Below are 20348 nucleotides of genomic sequence, written 5' to 3' on the forward strand. Positions count from 1 at the left end.
CACACAAAACAGTTGTTGTTTTTATCCCTATGAGCACATAATCAGGCAGCAGCTATTGCTAGCTTGAGGCTACTGCTTTCTAAAAAAATCATTCCTATTTTAACAAAAGTTGTTGGAAGCCACCTTGTGAGCAAAACTGCTAACAGCGCACGTGGGATTTCTACACTTTTTATGGGCAGAAACACTTGAAGCGCATACAGCGAACTTGCAGTGGAAAAAATAACTCGCAAACAGCAATGTGGAGTAAAAGAGACAAGTGCAACATGCAGCGAGTCTGCAAACGGCATGATCTCACAGAGGGGAGAGCTGGAGGCTGGCTGTGATTTCTGGAAGGCGACGGCTATAAGATTAAGCCTGCGTCAGGGCTGTGGTCGAAATGCAAACATACTAGTGCTCAGGATCGAGACGCCGACTGTTTCCCTCGTTTCCCGGCCTCCGTTTCACGCTTGGCTGCTGCCCCTTTAAAAGCCGCCCTGCCCAGGCCCGCCGCCTTCGCCTGCCTGCCTTCCCTCCCTCCACACGGAAGCAGTTGGGCCTGCTGTTGTCAGTACTGGCGACGGGCCTCCTATCTCCAGGGGGCCTCCTCCTCCACCAGCCCGGCTATGGCGCCACAGCCGCCGCCTCCCCCGCCGCCGCCGCCCGCGCCCCTCCAGTCGATGGGCTGCTGCGGCCCGTGGGAGATGCGGGAGCGCCTCGGAACTGGCGGCTTCGGCAACGTCATCCGCTGGCACCACAAGGTGGGTGGGTGCGCCGGAGAGGCCGGCGGGGCAAGCGCGCGCCCCTCACAAGGAGGAAAATTGGGGGGAATTAAGTCGCTGTCCTGAGGGGGCAAACGCGCGGGAGCGCGCCGGAGTGACGTCAGCAGAGTGACGGGAGCTGTTGTGTGGAAAGGCGTCCCAGTTTGAAGGTGACGTCAGGGGAGTTAATTGTGAATAAAAATAGCACTCTGGAGTAAGAGTCAAGTGCAACATGCAGTGAACCCCTTCTGTTCACAAGTCACAGTGAACTTATGTACAACTCATGTGCAGCCCACCCGTGCCAGCCCTGCTTAGCTTTTGAGATCTGAGGAGATCAGGCTAGCCTGAGGCTGCAGCATTGGAAAGTGCAGGTATCCCTCACACATCACTGAGGTTAGGGGCATGGCACCCTCCCCCTGCAGTCTGGAAATCCGCATAAAAGTTTTTAGCCCTCCCTTTGTACTAGAGAAGAAGTCTCATTTTTTGTTTTAACTTTTTAAAATAAATTGTGTATGTTTATGGTGTTAAAAGATAAAAAAGGTTGATGTCGTGTGTGTGTGTGTGTGTGTGTGTGTGTGTGTGTGTGTGTTTAGAGTTTGGGAATGGTGGGGTTTGGGGAGGGGAAGGACATCAATAAGGTATAATTCCATAAAGTCCATTCTCCAAAGCTGCCATCTTTGCCAGGGGAACTCACCTTTCACATTTGGAGATCAGTTCTGAGAGATCTTCTGGCCCCACCTAGAAGTTGACAACCATATATGCAGAGGCGTAGCGCCCAGGGGACGGGGGGACGCAACGCACCAAGCGTGCGCCCCTGCAGAGGCATGGGGGGGCAGGATGGGGCATTACAGGGGCGTGGCGTTACGGGGGCATGGAGGGGTGCACGCGCACACTAGGCGCACTTCCCCCTCGCTCCATCCCTGCATATATGTTGTCAATATATATGAGCCAACGTGGTGTAGTGGTTAAGAGCAGGTGGATTCTAATCTGGAGAACCAGGTTTGATTCCCCACTCCTCCACTTGACCTTGGGTTAGTAATGCATAAACCCAAACTCCTCCTCTTTCTTATATATGTACTCTAAAATATTTTCACAGATGAAAACAGAGACTTGGAACAGAATATGCTAGTTGAAATGCCTCTATTCTTGTATCAAAAATAATCCTGCAAGTTGAAACCAGCCCCCTTCTCCCAAATTCTACATTGCTGAAAACTTTTCCCAGCCTGCTAGTGCTGCATTCCTTTATCTACAGTAGATTGTTCTTCTCTGGACAATAGCAGTTTCTCTAACATCTGTCCTCCCTTTACTTTTAACTGAAGAATGTTTATCCCTTCCAGGAGATGCTTACAGAAACTGCACAGTTTCAGCAGTGTATGATATCTGGAGAGATAGCATTACTGCACTGGTGTTTTGTGTTTAAATGTGTGCAATGTGTATATTACTCGCATTCAAATTAGGGAATCAGAGGACAGGTTGGAAACTTTTCTGTGTAAGTGTATTTAAAAAATAGAAAAAGCACACCTTTCATCTCTCTGAAGAGCAAAATAGGGTCAGTACTTTAACAGGGACAGGTAAAGAACAATGGTTACCGTTTCCAGTAAAATACAAACATTTGGAACAGGGCTAGTTAGGATTGCTTTGCTGCCTCTGTATGTGTGTGAGTGTGTGTACAGTGAAAACCCCATAGGCCTAACTGTTACATGACTCAATCAATACATAGTTATCTCTCGAATCCTTAATAGTACTGCATAGTATGCAGGGATTTGTGAAATCTAAATCAAAGCCAGTATTCTTGTCATGCTTGCTGAGAATGTGGAGGTCAGTGCATTGTTTTTATGCTTCTTGAACTTTTTTTAAAAACAAACAAACAGGAGACTGGGGAGCAAATTGCCATTAAGCAGTGCCGCCAGGAGCTCAGCCTCCGCAACAGAGAAAGATGGTGTTTGGAAATACAGATAATGAAACGGTGAGCAGTGTGCATGCACTGGAAAACGTGTAGCTTCTGTATGTTTTATGTGAAGGTGCATCAGGATAGTAACCTTGTTCAACTGAAGATGTATTTATTGAACATGCCCCATCTTGTGGGCTTCAGAGCATTTATGCATTTGTACATTAAACAGTTTACAATAAACAGAGAGGAAGAGGAGATTGGACTCATGCCATGTCCTTGCATTAATAACAATAATTGTGTGCTTTGACGTCACAACTGACTCATGGCAACCACTGATCCATGCAGTTTTCAAGGCAAGAAGTGACCATTGCCTTTTTCTACATAGCAATCCCAGTCTCAATCTTCCTTGTGATTATTAACTACGGTTGACCCTGTTCAGCTTTTTATTGCTCTTAAAACAGTCACCATTCACTGTATCTTAACTTGCTGCCAGGAACTGTTTCTCTGGATCTGCCAGCATCCAAGTTGTTAGTCATATGAGTGCCAGCAAAAACAATACCAGCTGCATTCAGACTTCTGTGTTCCCCAAGCTAATCTGGGCATGAAACCATTTTTGATACAGCATGGTTACCAAGCAATCTAGTAAGCTGTTTCTTAAAACTTGGATGCAGAATTTATAACCTTAGGCAGAACTCTTCATTTCAGAGTAGTTTGTTTTATAGAGAAGTAGACAGAAATAATACATTACAATTTTTGCTTATTTGGCTTTGCTCATATTTTGACAAGGGCAAGATAAACCATTAGGGCCACCAGACTTTCACATTCTCAAAGTCCTTTGTCCTGCCTACATCACACAGTCTAAAACGACACTGAACACATAATCCCTGACATTTTGCTAGGCTTGGAGCAGCCCTTCTGTCTTCTATACAGCTATCAAATAATAGTAACAGAGTGGGAAAAGGAGCTATTGGTCCCAACTCTTATTAAAACTAAAGCATCTCACCTTGGTAACAAGAGCGAATCTCCCGGCTATCAAGGCCCTGAGCTAGTCACAGCTGAGCAAATTATGAATAGCGCCATGATGTGATGTAGTGGTTAAGGTGTTGGACTAGAATCTGGGAAAACCCCTTTCTGCTATGGAAACTTACCGGGTGACCTTGGGCCAGTCAAACTCTCTCAGCCTGGCAAGTATTTGGATGGGAGATCTCCAAGGAATACCAGAGATATGACAGGGAGGTAGGCAAGGACAAACCACCTCTGAATGTCTCTTTGCTTGGAAACCCAATGGGATCACCATAAGTCAACTGTGACTTTGCAGCAAAAACAAACAAACGCAAACTCCTGGAGCTACATGTATATCTCAATTTAATAACATGTAACATTTATAATAAGGTTCCCAAGAGGGGAGTCAAAAGATGTATTTAATAAACAAAATTTAACACAGGAAGGTAATTTAATGTTATACTTTAAGGTAGTGTGTGACTATTTCTAAAGAATTGAAGAAAAGGCACAACCCCAGATTGAGGGTTCATTTACACGAACATTTCACAAATGCCCTGGTATAATTCTGTGGGTTTTTTCAAGCTGTGTTCTAGAGAATCAGTTGCAGATATGCTTTCTTACATGGAGTTTGCCTGCCCACTACGGCATATTTAAGGCTTGCAGAGAATTCTGGTGATAGTCCAACAAGATGCATTAAGTTATATGCTAAGGAAAGTGATCATTCAGGGGTCTGCAACCTGCGGCTCTCCAGATATTCATGGACTACAAATCCCATCAGCCCCTGCCAGCATGGCCAATTGTCCATGTAAGAAACGTTAGGAACAAGATCTACCAGACCACATCCACACAGCCCAGAAAACCCACAACAACCAAATAACTGGTCTCTTATTCCCATTCTCTTTCCCTTTCCCCTTTCATTTTTCTGATTAAATGGCAGTTTAGCTGTTTTTCTCCTTTCCTCTTTATTGGACTCCCCACTTCGATATGTTAGGGTGCTGCTGAATGCTAGATAACGAGAGAGAGAGAGAGAGAATAAAGAATCTATAGCAGATATTCACAGGTATTTCTCTGCAACAGACTAAAGCAGAAATGTCCCCTAGACAGACAGACCTTGAAAACCATATTATCTATTTTACTTCCTTTCCCACAGACTAAATCACCCCAATGTGGTAGCTGCCCGTGATGTCCCAGAAGGGATGCAGAACCTTACCCCTAATGACTTACCCCTGTTGGCTATGGAGTACTGCCAGGGAGGAGATCTTAGACGGGTGAGTATTTTGAAGCGCACCATATACTGGGAAGAAGCAGGACGTCTGGGGAGACCTAGTTGGACTTGCTCAGACTACTGTGTTTCCTTGGTGTAGTGTACTGATTCTCAGTCTTTTTGTACTTCAAATCCATCCTGTGTCATGACTCTGCCTTCTACCATATTTGCTATCTCCCAATTTAGTATAGTTTGCAAATTTTATAAGCATCCTCTCTGTTCCTTCATCCAGAGCATTTATAAAAATGTCAAACAACACAGGTCTCAGGACAGCTTCCTGAGGCACTCCACTTGTCATTTTTTCCCAAGAGGACAAGGAACCGTCATCAAGCACTCTTTAGATGTGTCTGTCAACAAGTTACAAATCCACTTGTTGACAGTAACAGGATCCAAACCGCATTTTACCAACTTGTCAACAAGAATATTATGTGGAACCTCCTGCAGAGACAAGGAATTTTCTTATGTTATCCCTTTTAATTCTGCAGTATTTAAACCAGCTTGATAACTGCTGTGGCCTTCAGGAAAGAGCTATTCGTGTCTTGCTGTCTGACATCGGTAAGTGCCCAAGACAGCCCCGCTACGAGGGGAGAGAAGCAGTAACCTCCGGCAGAGTGTTATTGAGTGAAATTAAAGGCAGAAGGATGGGGTACAGACAACTCTGGTGCAAGGTGGGAATTTCTCCTGCCTGAGCACTTCTGAAATGAATGAGATCTGTACGGCAGGTCCTTTGCACAACTCCCATTCATTTCAGTGTGCCCACTTTCGTTAGTGTGGTGGGTTTTTCATCTCAGGAAATGCCCCACCCCTGCCATAGATGTTGGCGAAGTGAGCATTCGAACAAATCAAAACATTTCTGTCTTGTCCTTTGGTGTGACTAGGAGTTAGCGACTTAGATAGAACGATCTCTGAGTGCAAAACACACTTTGTAGAGAAACAGCAAAAATGTGCTGTGCCACTGTGGACAGTAGTTGGTTAATAAAATGTATGCCTAGAAAATGAGTCTTCTTATGGTGCCAGAGTTCTCACTGTTACAGGCTGACCTGTCTACTCCACTGAAGGTTACCTCTAAAGACCAGAATCTGTTTTAGGCAAGGCGAGGCAAACTGAGTACCAGAAAACGTTCAGTGTCTAACTTGCAAACCAAAGAGGGAGGAAGGAAAAGATGGGGTGTGTACTTGGCCAGAAACGCTGGAAGCAAACTGACCTTTGGTGGTGCTGCCAGTACCTCAGGGATGCCTCTCAGTTCTTAGGGCTGAGAGTGGCCTGTGTTTGCCAAGTGAAATGATCTGGCATGCCACCATTCAGCGTGCATATTGGATGTTGCTTGCCCTGTTTCTTTCCTCTGGTGTTCTGGGCCTTTGTGTTTTTCACTGCCTTTTGTTATCCATTGGCAGTAGATTGCAGATTTTGAATTGATGCTAATAGGTTATGATCATTTTGCTGATAACAGTTCTCTCTTGCTCTCTCTCTGTCTTTCCCCAATCTCCTCCCTCCCCAGCTTCTGCTCTCAGATACCTTCATGAGAACAGAATCATCCACAGAGACTTGAAACCAGAGAACATTGTTCTGCAGCAAGGAAATGGGCGGGTGAGTGGCGCACAGAGCATTCTTATGGTGTCATCTAGTACTGTCACAAAGAAGTACAAGATGTTGGGCAGAAATGTACCCCACTGGTCAAATATCACTTAGGAAGACACAGAAAATAGTTGTGTGTGCAGCACTGGCGTAATGCCCATTGGGCAAGGTGGGCAGCTGCCCAGGGCATCACCTTGTGGGGGGCATCAAAATGCTGGGTTCGTTTTTGGGTATTTTAGTGGTTTTCCATTTCCGGCCTGCAGGGGGCGCAGTTTTTAGGCTAGTGGCACCAAATTTTCAGCATATCATCAGGAGACTGTCCTTATGTTATGGACTCCCAAAGGGGGTGCCCCTATCCCCATTGTTTCCAATGGGAGCTAATAGGAGATGAGGGCTACAGTTTTGAGGGTCCATAACTTTGGCCCCCCTGAACCAAACTGCACCAAACTTGGGGGGTATCATTAGGGCAGTCTTCTGATGAGACCCTGAAAGTTTTGAGACTTTGCCTTCAGAAATGTGCCCCCACAGCCTGCTACCCCCATTGACAGCAATGCAGAAAACTCAACGCAGAACAAAGATTCTTGGGCAAATTTTTAGGATGTTCCTGCAGGGGGTGCATTTTTGGATGTATCAGCACCAAAATTTCAGGGTATCATCTGGAGATGATGGCACCCCCCAAGTTTGGTGCAGTTTGGTTCAGGGGGACCAAAGTTATGGATATGTCTAAAAATGCACCCCCTGCAGGCACCAATGTCCTGGTGCAAAAAAAAAAAATTGGTCGTGGTGGAGTGGCCACCCATGGGGGGGGGGGGCATCCAACTCAGGTTTTGCCCAGGGCTACAGTTTACCCAGGGCTGCCTCGTTACGCCCCTGGTGTGCAGAAGTGACCATATTCTTTTTTTCCTCCAAGCCATGTTAACATGCTCCCATAAATTTTGCCTCTGTGCTTTCTCTCAGCTAATCCACAAGATCATTGATTTGGGATATGCCAAAGAGCTGGATCAAGGCAGCCTTTGCACTTCTTTCGTTGGTACGCTGCAGTACCTGGTAAGAACTCTACCTGCATGTGGGTAAGCAAGAGAGAGAGAACTGTTAGGATTCAGTTAGAGTAAACCAACGGGCCTGCTTCAACAAACAAAGTGGGGTGGTGTGTTGATAACAACTAAAAAAGTGGTGTGTTGATAACAACTAAAAAAGTAAGTGTTTCAGCTGTATGGTATGATAATTGCTTACCTTGGTCTAAACAAGACCCATCCAGCATAGTGTTTTGTTGCCCAGAGTGGCTAGTCAGATGCTTCAGGCAGGGTCATAAGCAAAGCATGATGTCAATTATCCCTTATCTTGCTTTCCCCCCCTAATTGTTAGCATCCAGTATATGGTATTCAGAGGTATAATGCCTCTGTATAAACAGGTTCCATTTAGCTATCTTTCATGAACTTGTCTAATCATTCTTAAAATATCATCTGAGCTAGCATTCATCACTAACTCTTGTGGTAGTGAATTCTGTTAATTGTGCAAAGAAGCATTTCCTTCTGTTAGTCCTGAATTTATCCATGTAAAAAAAGCTTTTGATTGTCACTTTTGCCATTTTTTTTTGTTTTGGAAGGGGCTGAGGGGGAGCCCCCTCTGGAGTTCTGCTTGGCTTCCAGGGAGCCTTTCAGGGAAATGAGGAGCTTGACTTAGCCTTTTTCTGGTTTTCCTTTTCTAGGCACCAGAACTGCTTGAGCAGCAGAAGTACACTGTGACGGTTGATTACTGGAGCTTTGGCACTCTGGCATTTGAGTGCATAACAGGCTTTCGACCTTTTCTCCCCAGCTGGCAACCAGTGCAGTGGTGAGTAATTCAAAGAAACTCTGAACTTCCCTCCTGTAACTTGGTCAATAGTTGTTTGGGGCAGCCAAGAGGAGGAAAGCCACTGAGCCCCCTTCAAGCTTAAGAAGAGGAATGAAGAATTGCTGGTGGGATTTTCAGGAAGGTTACTCACTTTGGGGTGCTATTTAGTGCGAGGGATTATATTTCTTGTTGCTACTGTAGTTTTTTCCTTGATGGTTGAACTTGCAGTTGAATCCTGTGGCTTCTTGTTATTACTGCTTTTATTTGTACAGGTTGCATGTTTATAATTAACCATTTATTGTTTGCGGCATTTATGGCTGCTACTTTTTGTAGCAGACAAAGAAGAATAAACTGTTATGGCAAAAATAAAGGTGCTGCGTGGCACTTTTAAAACTAATAGATTTGTTGTGCTTATTTTTGTGAACTAGCACTTGATTCATCAGTTACTTAAACTGCTCTTCTCAGTCGGCAGAAATATTCACCTGGGTACAGGAGAGAGAACTGTTAAATATTAGGACCCAGAGACCATGAAATATGAGAGGTCTGTGCCATTTCTGCACAAAGCCCAAGAGTGAGTTATTCTGTTCTTATCTGACATACATTTTGGGCGGTGTATAAAAACACCACCGACCTACAGTAGCTATTGCAGCAGTCTGCAACCTGCGGCTCTCCAGATGTTCATGGATACAAATCCCATCAGCTCCATCAGACCCCTGAGCTATTGCATTTCATGGCTTTCATCCCCAATTTTTACTTTCTATTCATATATATGCCTTCTTAGAACAAAACCTCTGACATTTGCAAAGCAGACTCTAGTTCATGCTACAGTTTTATTCCTATACTTATTCCCATGTCACCGGTTTACTGTTTTCCACGTGCACTTCTCTCTTCCCGCCCCCACCCCCCCTCCCGTTTTTATATTTGCTGGCTTCTGTCACCAGATGCTCTCTCATTTTCATCATCCAGCACCGAGAGAGCTCTTCCTTTAAATATGGTAATATCTGCACTATTGGAAGACTTAAGGTTTATTCGACTGTTCATTGGGTTTTTAGATTTATATTATTTACAGATGGACTGTTTTAAACTGCTCTATTTTATATTTGTTGCTAGCCACTGTGTTGGGGGTGGGTGGGTTATACATTGAAAGAATGAATCAATTTTCAGCATACAAGGAGACTTTCCCTGGGAAAAAGATCCCCTCAAACTTACCTTGATTCTTTTAGGCACGCAAAAGTGAGGCAGAAAAGTGAACTGGATATTGTTGTCTATGAAGACTTGACTGGAGAAGTGAAGTTTTCTAGCAAATTGCCACAACCCAACAATCTCAACTGGTAAGGAAATATCTGTACAGAGAAAAAGCTAGTTGCTTCTTATATAGATTGTCTGGGCTGTCAGTGTCTTTGGTTCTTCACTCCCAGTTATGAAATGGTAATCATTTATGCAGATAGAAGTGCTCAGTATTTTTCTTTGCTTACATCATGGCTGCTAAATCTAATGTAGGGAAAACTACAGGAAGAAATTGATTTTTTTAAAGTCTTATTTGCACTATAGCCAATTCATTCATTTCATTTTAATCCTACCCTTCTGGCAAGGAGAATGACGTTTCATCTGTTAGTCTACGCTGTCATTTTATCCTCACAGTAACCCTGATTAGAATAATATGTTCTTCCACTGGCTGCACATTGTAGTCTAGAATCAAGTTGGGATTTGGGTTTTCCAAAATCAAACTTATCACTCTCATCACTGTGGCATCATCATAACCATTATTATTTTTTAATTATAACTTCATTTCATAATAAGAAAGGCCTTTGCACCAAGGAGTTCATATTCCCATGTAGTAGGAGGAGACAGTGGAGAGGGGGAAATGGATTTGTCCTATAGGTGTACAGTTTGGATTTGTCCTTGTGGGTGTACAGTAAATGGAGCGGTATTGCGTTCACATGCCCTTGCCTCCCACAGACATTTGAGTGCCTTCTGTGAAAAAAAAAGAAGGATGCTCGATTCAATCCACCACTTTTTAAGAATCCATCTGGCACAGCTGGCCATTCTTTCCTTCCTGCTCACTTTTTAATGCATGTGTGTTTGCAGTGTGTTGGCCGATCAATTGGAGAAATGGCTACAGTTGATGCTCAAGTGGAATCCCCGGCAGAGAGGCACTGACCCCACATATGGCCCCAATGGCTGTTTCAAGGCCTTGGATGACATCCTGAATATTAAAGTAAGTCCTGTTTGGAGTGAAGAAATGAGAGGTTCTGCATGTGACTGAGATGTATAGCCAATTACCAGATTCCAGATAGACTGATTTAAAACCTTTTTAACTTAGTGGGTGAATTCATCAATAATGTATTTTGCATTAAGATATATTAATTGTGGACAATTAAAATAGTAAACAGATGCTTGAAGATATTTGTATAAGCAGGAAGTATTAGTTGTTAATGGTGTTTGACCTGATCATCTTCATACAGCATATTTTGAATGAATCTAGTTTTGTCTTCCACATATTCCAAAGGAAGAGTTTTTCAGAGTTCCCCAAAATTTCCTGTGTAGTGGGGGAGGAAGTAAGTAGTTTGGGGGTAGATTTTTTTTATTTTCCCCTGTGTCTCCATCGCTAGACTGTACCACTTCAGAACACACATGACAGGAATTGTCTGCATCCTCATACTAAAATTTCTGCCTATTTAAAGCTTGTGAGTCAGTCACAGAGTTGGTTTGCATTGAAAACAGAATTCTCTGGGCATAAAAGACACCATTCTTGCCTATAGTCATTCTGGCAGAGAGAGCAAAAGGGTAGTTTTGTTAATGGGTGAGTTCCTCTTATTGCTTTCCTTCAGGAGTTGGTGAGACATTCTGTGTACTGAGTAATGCCTCTGATGGTTTTTGTTCCCTCCTCCTGTTTATGCCTTTCTCTTTGCAGCTCATTCATATCCTCAATATGGTAACAGGTGTCATTCATGTGTACCGTCTGGCAGAAGAAGAGACCTTGCAGAATGTGAAAGCCAAGATCCAGGCTGATACTGGGATCCCAGAGCAGGACCAAGAACTGCTACAAGAAGGGGGGTTAGCATTATTCCCTGAAAAACCAGACATTCAGTATCTTGCTGACAGCAAGGTGGGTTCAAGAACATTTTCCTCAAGTGGCACAAAGTCACCTTCTGTTGCTGATGACATAAACTTGGCTGGATAGAACTTTGTCTTCCTTGTTTAACTTCAGAGTCCTTGACAAAATGTCAGTTTCAAACGGAGAGAGTTCAAGGTTTAGCAGGGGAATCTTTCTTTGGTGACAGTTGGCTTGGCTAAGAGATAATTCAGAACCTACTACATTGCTTCCCGAAAGGAAACATGGGAAACAGTGGAAAAGATTGAGACTGAAAAATGAAGATGATAGATTTGTCCTATTATATTACAAATGTTTCATCTGTTTACTGCATGTTCCCTCTTAAGGACAGGGCACCGGAAAGAGTAAGGAATGAGACCTATCTTGTTGGTTTTTCTTGCAGCTAAATGATGTTGCTGCTACTCCTGGAGACCTGATCTTCCTATTTGACAACAGAAAAGATACCTATGAGCCTCAGATTTCTCTGCGGCCTCATCCAGAGAGCATTAACTACATTCGTAAGAACATAAACTTCTGTTTCTGATTGTTGTGAGCTGTGTGTGGTCCTGGAACCCTAGGTGGGCCTCCAGTCACTTGGAATCTTAGATCATTTCCACATGGGTTATCAGCTCCATGTTCCTTTCTGTTGAGATGTGGGTTTTTTCAGCTTCCCCATGACATCATGGTGCAGCTGTGAACTTTCTGTGGTTTCCCTGTCTATGCGAACTTTATCAAACCTCCTCTTCTGCAGAGTTTTGGGGAAGATTTTCAGTAAAACTTGGTTGGCTACAATATGGTAGGAAAGTTCAGATATTCTCATCCATGTGTTAGTCATTTTCCTTGTCCTTGTGGCAGCCATTTCCTTCCCACTCTATTGGGAGATGTTTTGTTTTAAATCAGCTATTGAATATCATTACAACAATATAACATTTAACAATTTGTACATCAAGTTCTCTGAATTCCAGGCTTTAATTTCTTTGGCAAAATATGTCTCTATCCTCTTTTGTTGCAAAGATATAAAAGGAAAGGCATCTCTCTATAACAAAAGACTTACAGAGATGTATATTTGTAGAAAACAAAAGCTGGTGATTCACAGGACCTGGTACACAAATTGTTAAATTTTCTATAGATATAATGGTGTTCAATAGCTGATCTTTGTAAACAGAAAAAGTCCTAGTGACCCAATGGAGAAGGGTTGGCTGCTACCAGGCAACTGGGGCAAGGAACCTCAGGGAAACCTGGCATGTAGAAGCCTGCTTGTCACTGCACTGTTATCAGCAGCCCCAACAGCAGCAGGGAAACCACGCAAGTCAGTCCTTCTGTAGAAATCACCTTAGTCAGCCTTTGGCTTCTGAGATTTCAGCACACATATACATTCAAGCATACTTTTGTAGAACTAAAAACTTGCATTAAAAAAAGGACAAAAAAAGTGGGGCCTGGGGAAAAGGAAGGCCAAGGAGTGTAAGGGGTCCTGGCTTGTCGGTTGTGGTTGCCAACAGGGAGAACCTGATCTGATCATAGAGAGAATTCTACATAACTTCCAGTCAATTAAGTGGCCTAGTTGGGGGCAAATACAGGCCTGGGAAATCCTAAAGAAACCCAGGAAAATGTAGTTGTAGTTTCCCGGAAGCCAGTATTTGACAGTCATAGTTCAGCTTCATTTCCCCTCTCCCCAGTTTTGGTCCAGCTCCCCAACTGTTTTTGATGATAATCTTTCACCTCATTCTTCTGCAGTTCAGGATCCAAAGAAAACCCTCTCTTTCTCCCAACTACGCAAGATGTGGGGCCAAGTCTGGCATTCGATCCAGAAGCTGAATCGTGACTTTAACCAACTTCAGCATGGTCAGCGAGCAGCCATGTACGTGATGGAGTTCCTTGTGAAAGGGAGGGGCATGCCTGACTGGACTATAGAATGCTGTGCAGTTCTTTTAGCCAATCACGTGGAGTTCTAGATTAACCCTTTGGGCTCTAAAATTTTCTTGCCTGAATGTGGTTAAGTGTCTGTATACATTACACACAGCTTAGTCTCTACAAAATATTCTCTTTCTCCTTCCCTGGCCTTTCAGGAGGAACTTGCTGCGGCATAACAGCACCCTTTCCAAGATGAAGAACTCAATGGCTTCCCTGTCCCAGCAGCTGAAGGCAAAGCTGGACTTCTTCAAAGCCAGCATCCAGATTGACTTGGAGAAGTACAATGAGCAAACTGAGTTTGGAATCAGTAAGTCTCACCCTCAGAGTAGACATGATGGTGGGGCTCACATCTTTTCCCCTAAGCGCTCTTAAGTCAGTTCTGCCTCACCTGAAGATCTCTAGGGTAAGGTGGACTTCCAGGAGACAGTTCCTCAGCTGTGGGGTGACAACATGAAAGGCTTAGGCCCAGGTAGTAGCAGATCATTCTTTAAAGTGAGGGGACTGCTTGGAGACCTGTTTTGAAGACTGCAGCCACTGCCTGGGTTCAGAATGTACTGTATATTTAATGCAATTAGTATAGATGGTGCTTGGTACAAAATTGTCAAGTGGCACCAAGTTGCTGGGACAAAGGAGAAGAAATATAGGGCATTCCCCTTTGTGTCTGTCAAATGTGCCTCATTTTGGGCTCATTTAGGTCAACAATAAGACACAGAACAAAAATAAAACACAGAGGTCTTTATATTAACAATTGATATTACCAGAGATTCAATTCCTTAACTAGACAAAGAACTAATAGAAGCCAAATAATCAGGATAGTCCATTATTTTATGTTTAACTGTTTAGAAACTTTACCATTTGGCTGACCTTTCCTTTGCTATGTCCTGGGGCTCACTCACATTCCAACAAAAAGACTCTAACCTTCCCCTTCCCAATGCAACCAATAAAGGAGGCTTCACTGGTCCTTCAGGACTTGTTCTGTTGTTCAGCCCAGGTCCCTGTGATATCATCTCTGTAACAAGTAATGCATGCAGTGAGTCAAATTTGCCTAAATCCCTGCCTTGTCTTACCAAACCTTGGTTTCTCCAGCCGATTAGGCATCTCTGCTGTTCTTTGTTGCCCTTAAGAAGACTCAAGTGAATATTTTCCTGATTTAGGAAGCTTCATTTGATTCAGAGTTTCAAAAACGGTGCTATGTTGCCTTCACAGCATCTGAAAAACTGCTGCTTGCCTGGAAGGAGATGGAGCAAGATGTGGAACTCTGTGGGCAAGTATGTCTCTGCCTTTTTAATATGAATTTCTTCATTGAGTATCTCTTCTGAGTTATCCAGCCAGGTCCCAGGAATTGGCAAGGGGAGTGGGAATGATTTTTGGTCAGCAGAGAGCTTAGTCTGTGGTGCTGGACTTCATGGGAAAGATGCAGACTGTTGGTCTAGGGACAGATGAATACATTTATTTCTCTTCTGAGTTACAATAATGTAATAATATTGTCTGTAAAGCACCTTAAAATAGGCACTGTATGAAAGTTAAAACATAAGACATGTGCTATGCACTGTCTAACAAAATAAACAAAAAACCTGAGAATTAAGACATAAAAAAAGAGGGAAGATGAGACTCAAGGGGTGAAGGCTCAGCTAAAACAAAAAGTTTTCAGGTGTGACTTTAACAGATAGTGCCTGTTGGCACAACATTTCGGAGTGAAAGTAAACTTTTGGTTTAGAGAGTGAAAAAGCACCAGAAGAATGTAGACACTATGGGGTACCTTCAAGAAACGGAAGAAAGATAATGAAGACTAAACATGTATCTGCATTTAACAGTAAAAGAAGGTGACTACATGAAGGAAAAGAAAGCTATTGAAGATGAGAATCAGAGGGAGACAGAAGCTATGCACAAAAAAAAGTAGAGATGGGGAGTGGAACTCAAAATGGAAATTTTAGATGCCAGCAAAAGGAAGACAAGAAATTAAAATAAATTGTTATAGGCACCAAGTATAGAAGGAATAAGGGAATGTGTTAGTAGTTAAAATGTATCAATAGCAAAAAATGAGTGCATTTAAAAATATTAAGCAGCTGAAATCAGATCTGATAGAAGAATGAAAAGGAGGACCAGAGCCAAGCACAGTCTCAAGTTACACAGTGAGGGTGTGGTGGGGGTGCAAAGAAGAGGCAAAGAAAAAGAAGCAAAACCAGAAGAAATATTAGGAAGACAAGATGAAGCTTCAGTTCTGCTCCAAGATTAATCAATACTCAACTGAAGTTGCTAGGAGAAAGTTTCTCAACACATAATGGAACCGCTCCTGAGTTACTGTTGCTCCCATTTCTTTCTGTCTTTGACTCTCAGGAGGAGGAAGTTGAACAGCTGGTGAAAAAAACAATGGCGCTGCAGACCGAGATTGTGGACCTGCAGAGAATCCCACAGGGCCGCAAACAAGGGAGCTCTTTGGATGATCTGTAAGGGATGCTACTGTATTAATCTATTTCCATTTTACAAGTAGAGGACTGAGAAATGGGCCCTGCAGACAGACTTGAACCTGGTCATTCCGCTTTCAGTGTAGCTCCCTGCCTCTTTATTTTCTCTCTTTCTTTGCTAAATACACACAGGTAATTTTTTTAGGACAAAAAGAGAAAGAAGTATGATAGGCCTTCCCCTGACTCAGTGAAACAAACAAAACCACTACACTCAACCATTCAGAAATCTACCAGCTCATGTCCAGAATAAGTCAGTTTCTCAAGCACTGTAAAACTATTTTCAAATTTAAAACCCTTATGATGGTGTTGTGTTTCTTGTTGCTTTTGTAGAGAGGAGCAAGCCAAGGACCTGTATCGAAGACTGAGGGAAAAGCCCAGAGGTAAAAGGCTTCACAGCATTTCAGTACTCCTTCCACGTGTGTTCTTTTATAGGAACCCAAATGGGAGAAGAGGGAAGGGCTGCAAGTCTGGACCTTCGCACCTCTTTCTCCTCTTTGTTCCCCAGCCTGCCCTACTAAGCTTGGTGCAACTCTGCAGTGTTGCTCAGCTACTGGTTTACTTAGCTACTTCCCCGCAAACTTAGCTACTTCCCCGCAAACTCATGTAATCTGCCCTTCCCTTTTCCTAGTTCCTTAATCCGACTTCTTTCCTTCAAAGTACACAAGACAGAACTGCACATCTTCTGAAGATCATGAATGCAGTCAACTCTCCCTCTTCTTCTGTAAGCTTTAACTCCCTATCGATAGCTCTAAAATGGCCTTAAAATTGGCTCCGTTTTTTATTGAGCAATATTTGAGATTGAGCCCCCAAATATTGTATGGATTATTCAAACCTTCATTCTTTGTGAGGACAGAAACAGAAGACGGTGCTCATTTCATTGGAGTAAGTGCAGTTTGTTTGCCAAATTCTGTCCCCTCCAATATGACATTTTGATATCTCACACTTCTCTCTAGATCAAAGGACTAATGGAGATTGCCAGGATGTCGTGCGGCTGCTGTTGCAGGCAATCCAGACCTTTGAAAAGAAAGTCTGCCTTCTTTATGCACAACTCAGGTAGGATCCCAAACCACATATTGAAAAGGGGAAGGCTATGCTGGGTACTTGGAAAAGAGCTGGAACAATGCACAGTCTTGCAGGCTATCAATGGCATCATGTCATACCAACAACACTAGTGAGCAGTGTATTCTCTCATCGTGCCCATTGCTAGTCTCAGGAATCAGCTTCTGACTGGTGATTACACTGTTGGTGTTTTTTCAGCAATACAGTCGTGTGCAAACAAAAGGCACTGAAATTGTTTCCTAAGGTGGATGAAGTGATGCGTCTGATGAATGAAGACGAGAAAAAGGTTATCGGGCTCCAAGAGAAACGGCAGAAGGAGCTGTGGAACTTGCTGAAAATTGCCTGTGTGAGTGCAAGGGAAATTTTTTTCTTCCATTGAGAGAAGATTAGATGGCAAATCTGAATCTGTTTTCCCCTCCCATAATCGAGCAACTTGCAGACATTTTCTTGGCACAAACACGCTCCCCTCCTCATGTACTGAAGTACTTCTGCATGTCTGCAGTGCACAGGGTTGCACTGGAACACGCTCCCTTCCTCATGTACTGAAGTACTTCTGCATGTCCGCAGTGGAACCCTGTTCACTGCAGAAACTGATTATGTTCTTGGTCATACTTGTTTATTTAAGACACTGGATAAACCTTGCTTTAAGTAGAAGTGTGCCATAGACTACTCTTATCACTGTTTCAGGCTAAACATTGCAGGGAAAATTTGAAGGATTTTTTCCCTGCTATTTTTGATTCCCTCATCAAGGAAACCTAGGGCTCCCTAGAACTCAGTATAAAAACCACAGCCTTAATCAAAGCAAAGGTGCCAGTATGCTGGCGCCGCATACCTCCACAGAGCTTAAACCTGGAAATGCTTGCTGCCCAGAAGATATGTTGCTGTCTGAGTGCAAGCTGGTGCAACATGGGGTGGGCAGGCCAAGAGCATTCCCAAGGATGGAGCTGACTTTAGCTGGCTTCCACCAGCCTCTCAACCCAGGAACGCTTCCCTCTGTGGCAGCAGACTTATGCCGCCAGAAAGGGTGGCATAAGCCTGTCTAGCCTATGGGGCTATTCAAGCAGCAGGAGGGTTTTTCTCTCTTTTCTATGCCCACTGCACTACTCCTGGCTGCCCCAGAGCTTTGCCCGCATCTGGATCAGGTTGCCCATCTTCCCCAATACCTGATGGCAGCAACGCTTCCCACTGAATTAAAACAATTTATTTTTCCAGCATGGTGTAGAGGTTAAGAGCAGGAGCACTCTAATATGGGGAACCAGGTTTGATTCCCCGCTCTGCCACTTGAGCTGTGGACTCCCAGCACATGCCAGCTGGGTGACCTTGGGTTAGTCACAGCCCCTTGGAGCTCTCTCAGCCCCCCCACCTCACAGGGTGTTTGTTGTGGAGGGGAAGGGAAAGGAGATTGCCAGCCCCTTTGTGTCTCCTTACAGGAGAGAAAGGGGGGATATAAATCCAAGCTCTTCTTGTTTTCCACTTTGCTGTGTACAGAAAACTTAATTTTTCTCTTCATTCCCCGCAGAGTAAAGTGCGTGGTCCTGTCAGTGGTGGCTCCGACAGCATGAATACATCACGCCTTAGTAACCCTGGTCAGCTATCCTTGCAGAACTCAGCCCCTAACAGCAATTCACAAGAATCTCTGCTTAAAAGGTAACATTAGAGGTGATTGTTCAGATATCTGGACTTAGGGCCTCAGTAATGATGTTGCTGTAAATTACTCTTGGCCAGAAATTTTGTACTTGGGTACTTGAATTACTTCAGCAGCAGTTTCACATTGTCCATTTGGCTGTGTGGACAGTAACTGCTTTTTCTCAAATCAGTTTTCTCAAATCAGTTTCCCACATCAATTTGCTTTCTGCAGCAGGGCTGAAATTTCCCCTTCAAGTGTCTGTTTATGAAAGCTGTGGAATTTTCTAATAGAAACAAGCTAAAGAACCCATGAAGTTGTCAGACGTTGTCTGTGAAGAACAGTCCTCTAGCCATCCAGTCTGCTTTTGAAACTGCAGAGCAAATTCTGAAAGGGTAAATTCAGAGGAGCCCCATAGTGCCGTGGTAAGCTGCAGTTACTATAGTCCAAGCTCTGCTGAAGACCTGAGTTTGATGCCAACTAAAGTAATTTTCAGGTAGTTGGCTCAAGGTTGACTCAGCCTTCTGAGGTCAGTAAAATGAATACCCAACTTGCTGGGATAACATGTTGATAACTAGGAAAGGCAGTGCCAGACTACCCCATAAACATAGTCTGCCTAGTGAATGCTGTGATCTTATGTTACTCCATGAGTCAGTAATGATCCAGTGCTTGCACAGGGGACCGTCTTTTACCTAAATTCAGAGGTTTCTTGAGGGAGCCGAAGCAGCTCTTCAGATTTTAGTGAAAATTGTGCTTCAGTTCGGGTGGAGTTTCTCTGTGGCAAATGCTTCTCCTGTACCTGCATGACACTCTTTTGCACAGATTTTTCTGCAATGTGTCTCTTAGTGAGGTGCTGTTGTTGGAATCTCAAACCCTCTGCAGCCAGCTAGAGAACGTGATGCTTGACACAATGAAGGATCAAGACCACAGCTTTATGGTAATACCTCTAGTTTATTTGTTTTTTACTGTAAGGTGTTGGTGTAAAGGAAAGTGGCTCAAAAGTCCCCACTTGACTCAGTCACTCTTTAGTTTGTCTTTAAAATGTATTGGGTGCTTAGTTACCAAGGAAGGGAAAGAGGCATTGTTAACCTTCAGTACAATGACATCTTCTTCCTCTGTCAAACACTCCTTTTGACTGTATTCCTCTTGCTATTCTTCTGCCAAACTAAAGCTCTTAGCAGAGAAAGTAACATATTTAGAATCTGGAAAAGGAGACAGGTAGGTTATAGATGAGATCAGTGTTCCCTGCAGCTGCACCCTTACACCGTCACTGTATTGGTGCTGCCCAGCATGGGGCTCTCCTAGGCTGGTCAGTTCCACACAGTGTTTTGGAACTTCTGCCCAGCACTGGGGAAGAGTAAGAGAGTAAGTTGGATGAGAGGCATCTAATTTTATATTTGATTTATTTTTAGGCTTTGGACTGGAGTTGGCTGAAACTTCAAGTGGAAGAACGAGAGGACCCAGAACAAACTCAGATGTAAAAAACATTAATTGAGCAGTGCTTTTATTGTGTTCTTAAATGTATTCCAATGTGTTCTTCCTATTGAGAGCCCTGCTGTCTGCAAGCCATTCTGACAACGGGACAACTGTTAACGTTTCTGCCTGAAAATCTTTTAAATATCTGTACATAAAACTGATTTTCTATACTGCCTTGGCTTCTTCTAGCAATTTTAAGTTGCCCTCATGCATACCATCCATTTTCAATTCAGGGGGGTGCTTTTGACTCACTGCAGGAAGACCTGGAGGGGTCCAGTACTCTAAAATGGCTGCCTTTCAGAGCAGGTCAGCACATTAATTCAGTGAAGGAGCAAATCCCCAAACTATTTTTCTAAGTTCTCTAGCATCAGCTGTACCATCAGTGTTGTGTTGCTAAAGAGGCAGTAGTAAGCACAC

The 20348-nt window shown here is 43.5% G+C and overlaps 1 protein-coding gene across 2 annotated transcripts; it reads left to right on the forward strand.

Moving 5' to 3' along the window:
* The first annotated feature begins 492 nt into the window (after window positions 1–492).
* Window positions 493–20104, forward strand: IKBKB (inhibitor of nuclear factor kappa B kinase subunit beta). Of its 2 annotated transcripts, none has more exons than XM_048512080.1 (21): window positions 493–737; window positions 2609–2703; window positions 4781–4898; window positions 5380–5449; window positions 6393–6481; window positions 7427–7516; window positions 8178–8302; window positions 9526–9633; window positions 10391–10520; window positions 11217–11411; window positions 11800–11914; window positions 13131–13254; window positions 13463–13614; window positions 14514–14575; window positions 15645–15754; window positions 16103–16152; window positions 16726–16825; window positions 17030–17177; window positions 18351–18478; window positions 19278–19392; window positions 19868–20104. In XM_048512080.1, exons 1-21 carry the CDS (start codon window positions 603–605, stop codon window positions 19934–19936), a joined length of 2328 nt encoding a protein of 775 aa, XP_048368037.1. In that variant the 5' UTR covers window positions 493–602; the 3' UTR covers window positions 19937–20104. The 2 variants fall into 2 exon arrangements, with proteins under 2 accessions (XP_048368037.1, XP_048368038.1); XM_048512081.1 differs by having other exon boundaries at window positions 494–737; window positions 19302–19392.
* Window positions 20105–20348: the final 244 nt, after the last annotated feature.

This window comes from Sphaerodactylus townsendi, linkage group LG12 (genome assembly GCF_021028975.2).
Source record: "Sphaerodactylus townsendi isolate TG3544 linkage group LG12, MPM_Stown_v2.3, whole genome shotgun sequence".
NCBI classification, from domain to species: Eukaryota; Metazoa; Chordata; class Lepidosauria; order Squamata; family Sphaerodactylidae; genus Sphaerodactylus; species Sphaerodactylus townsendi.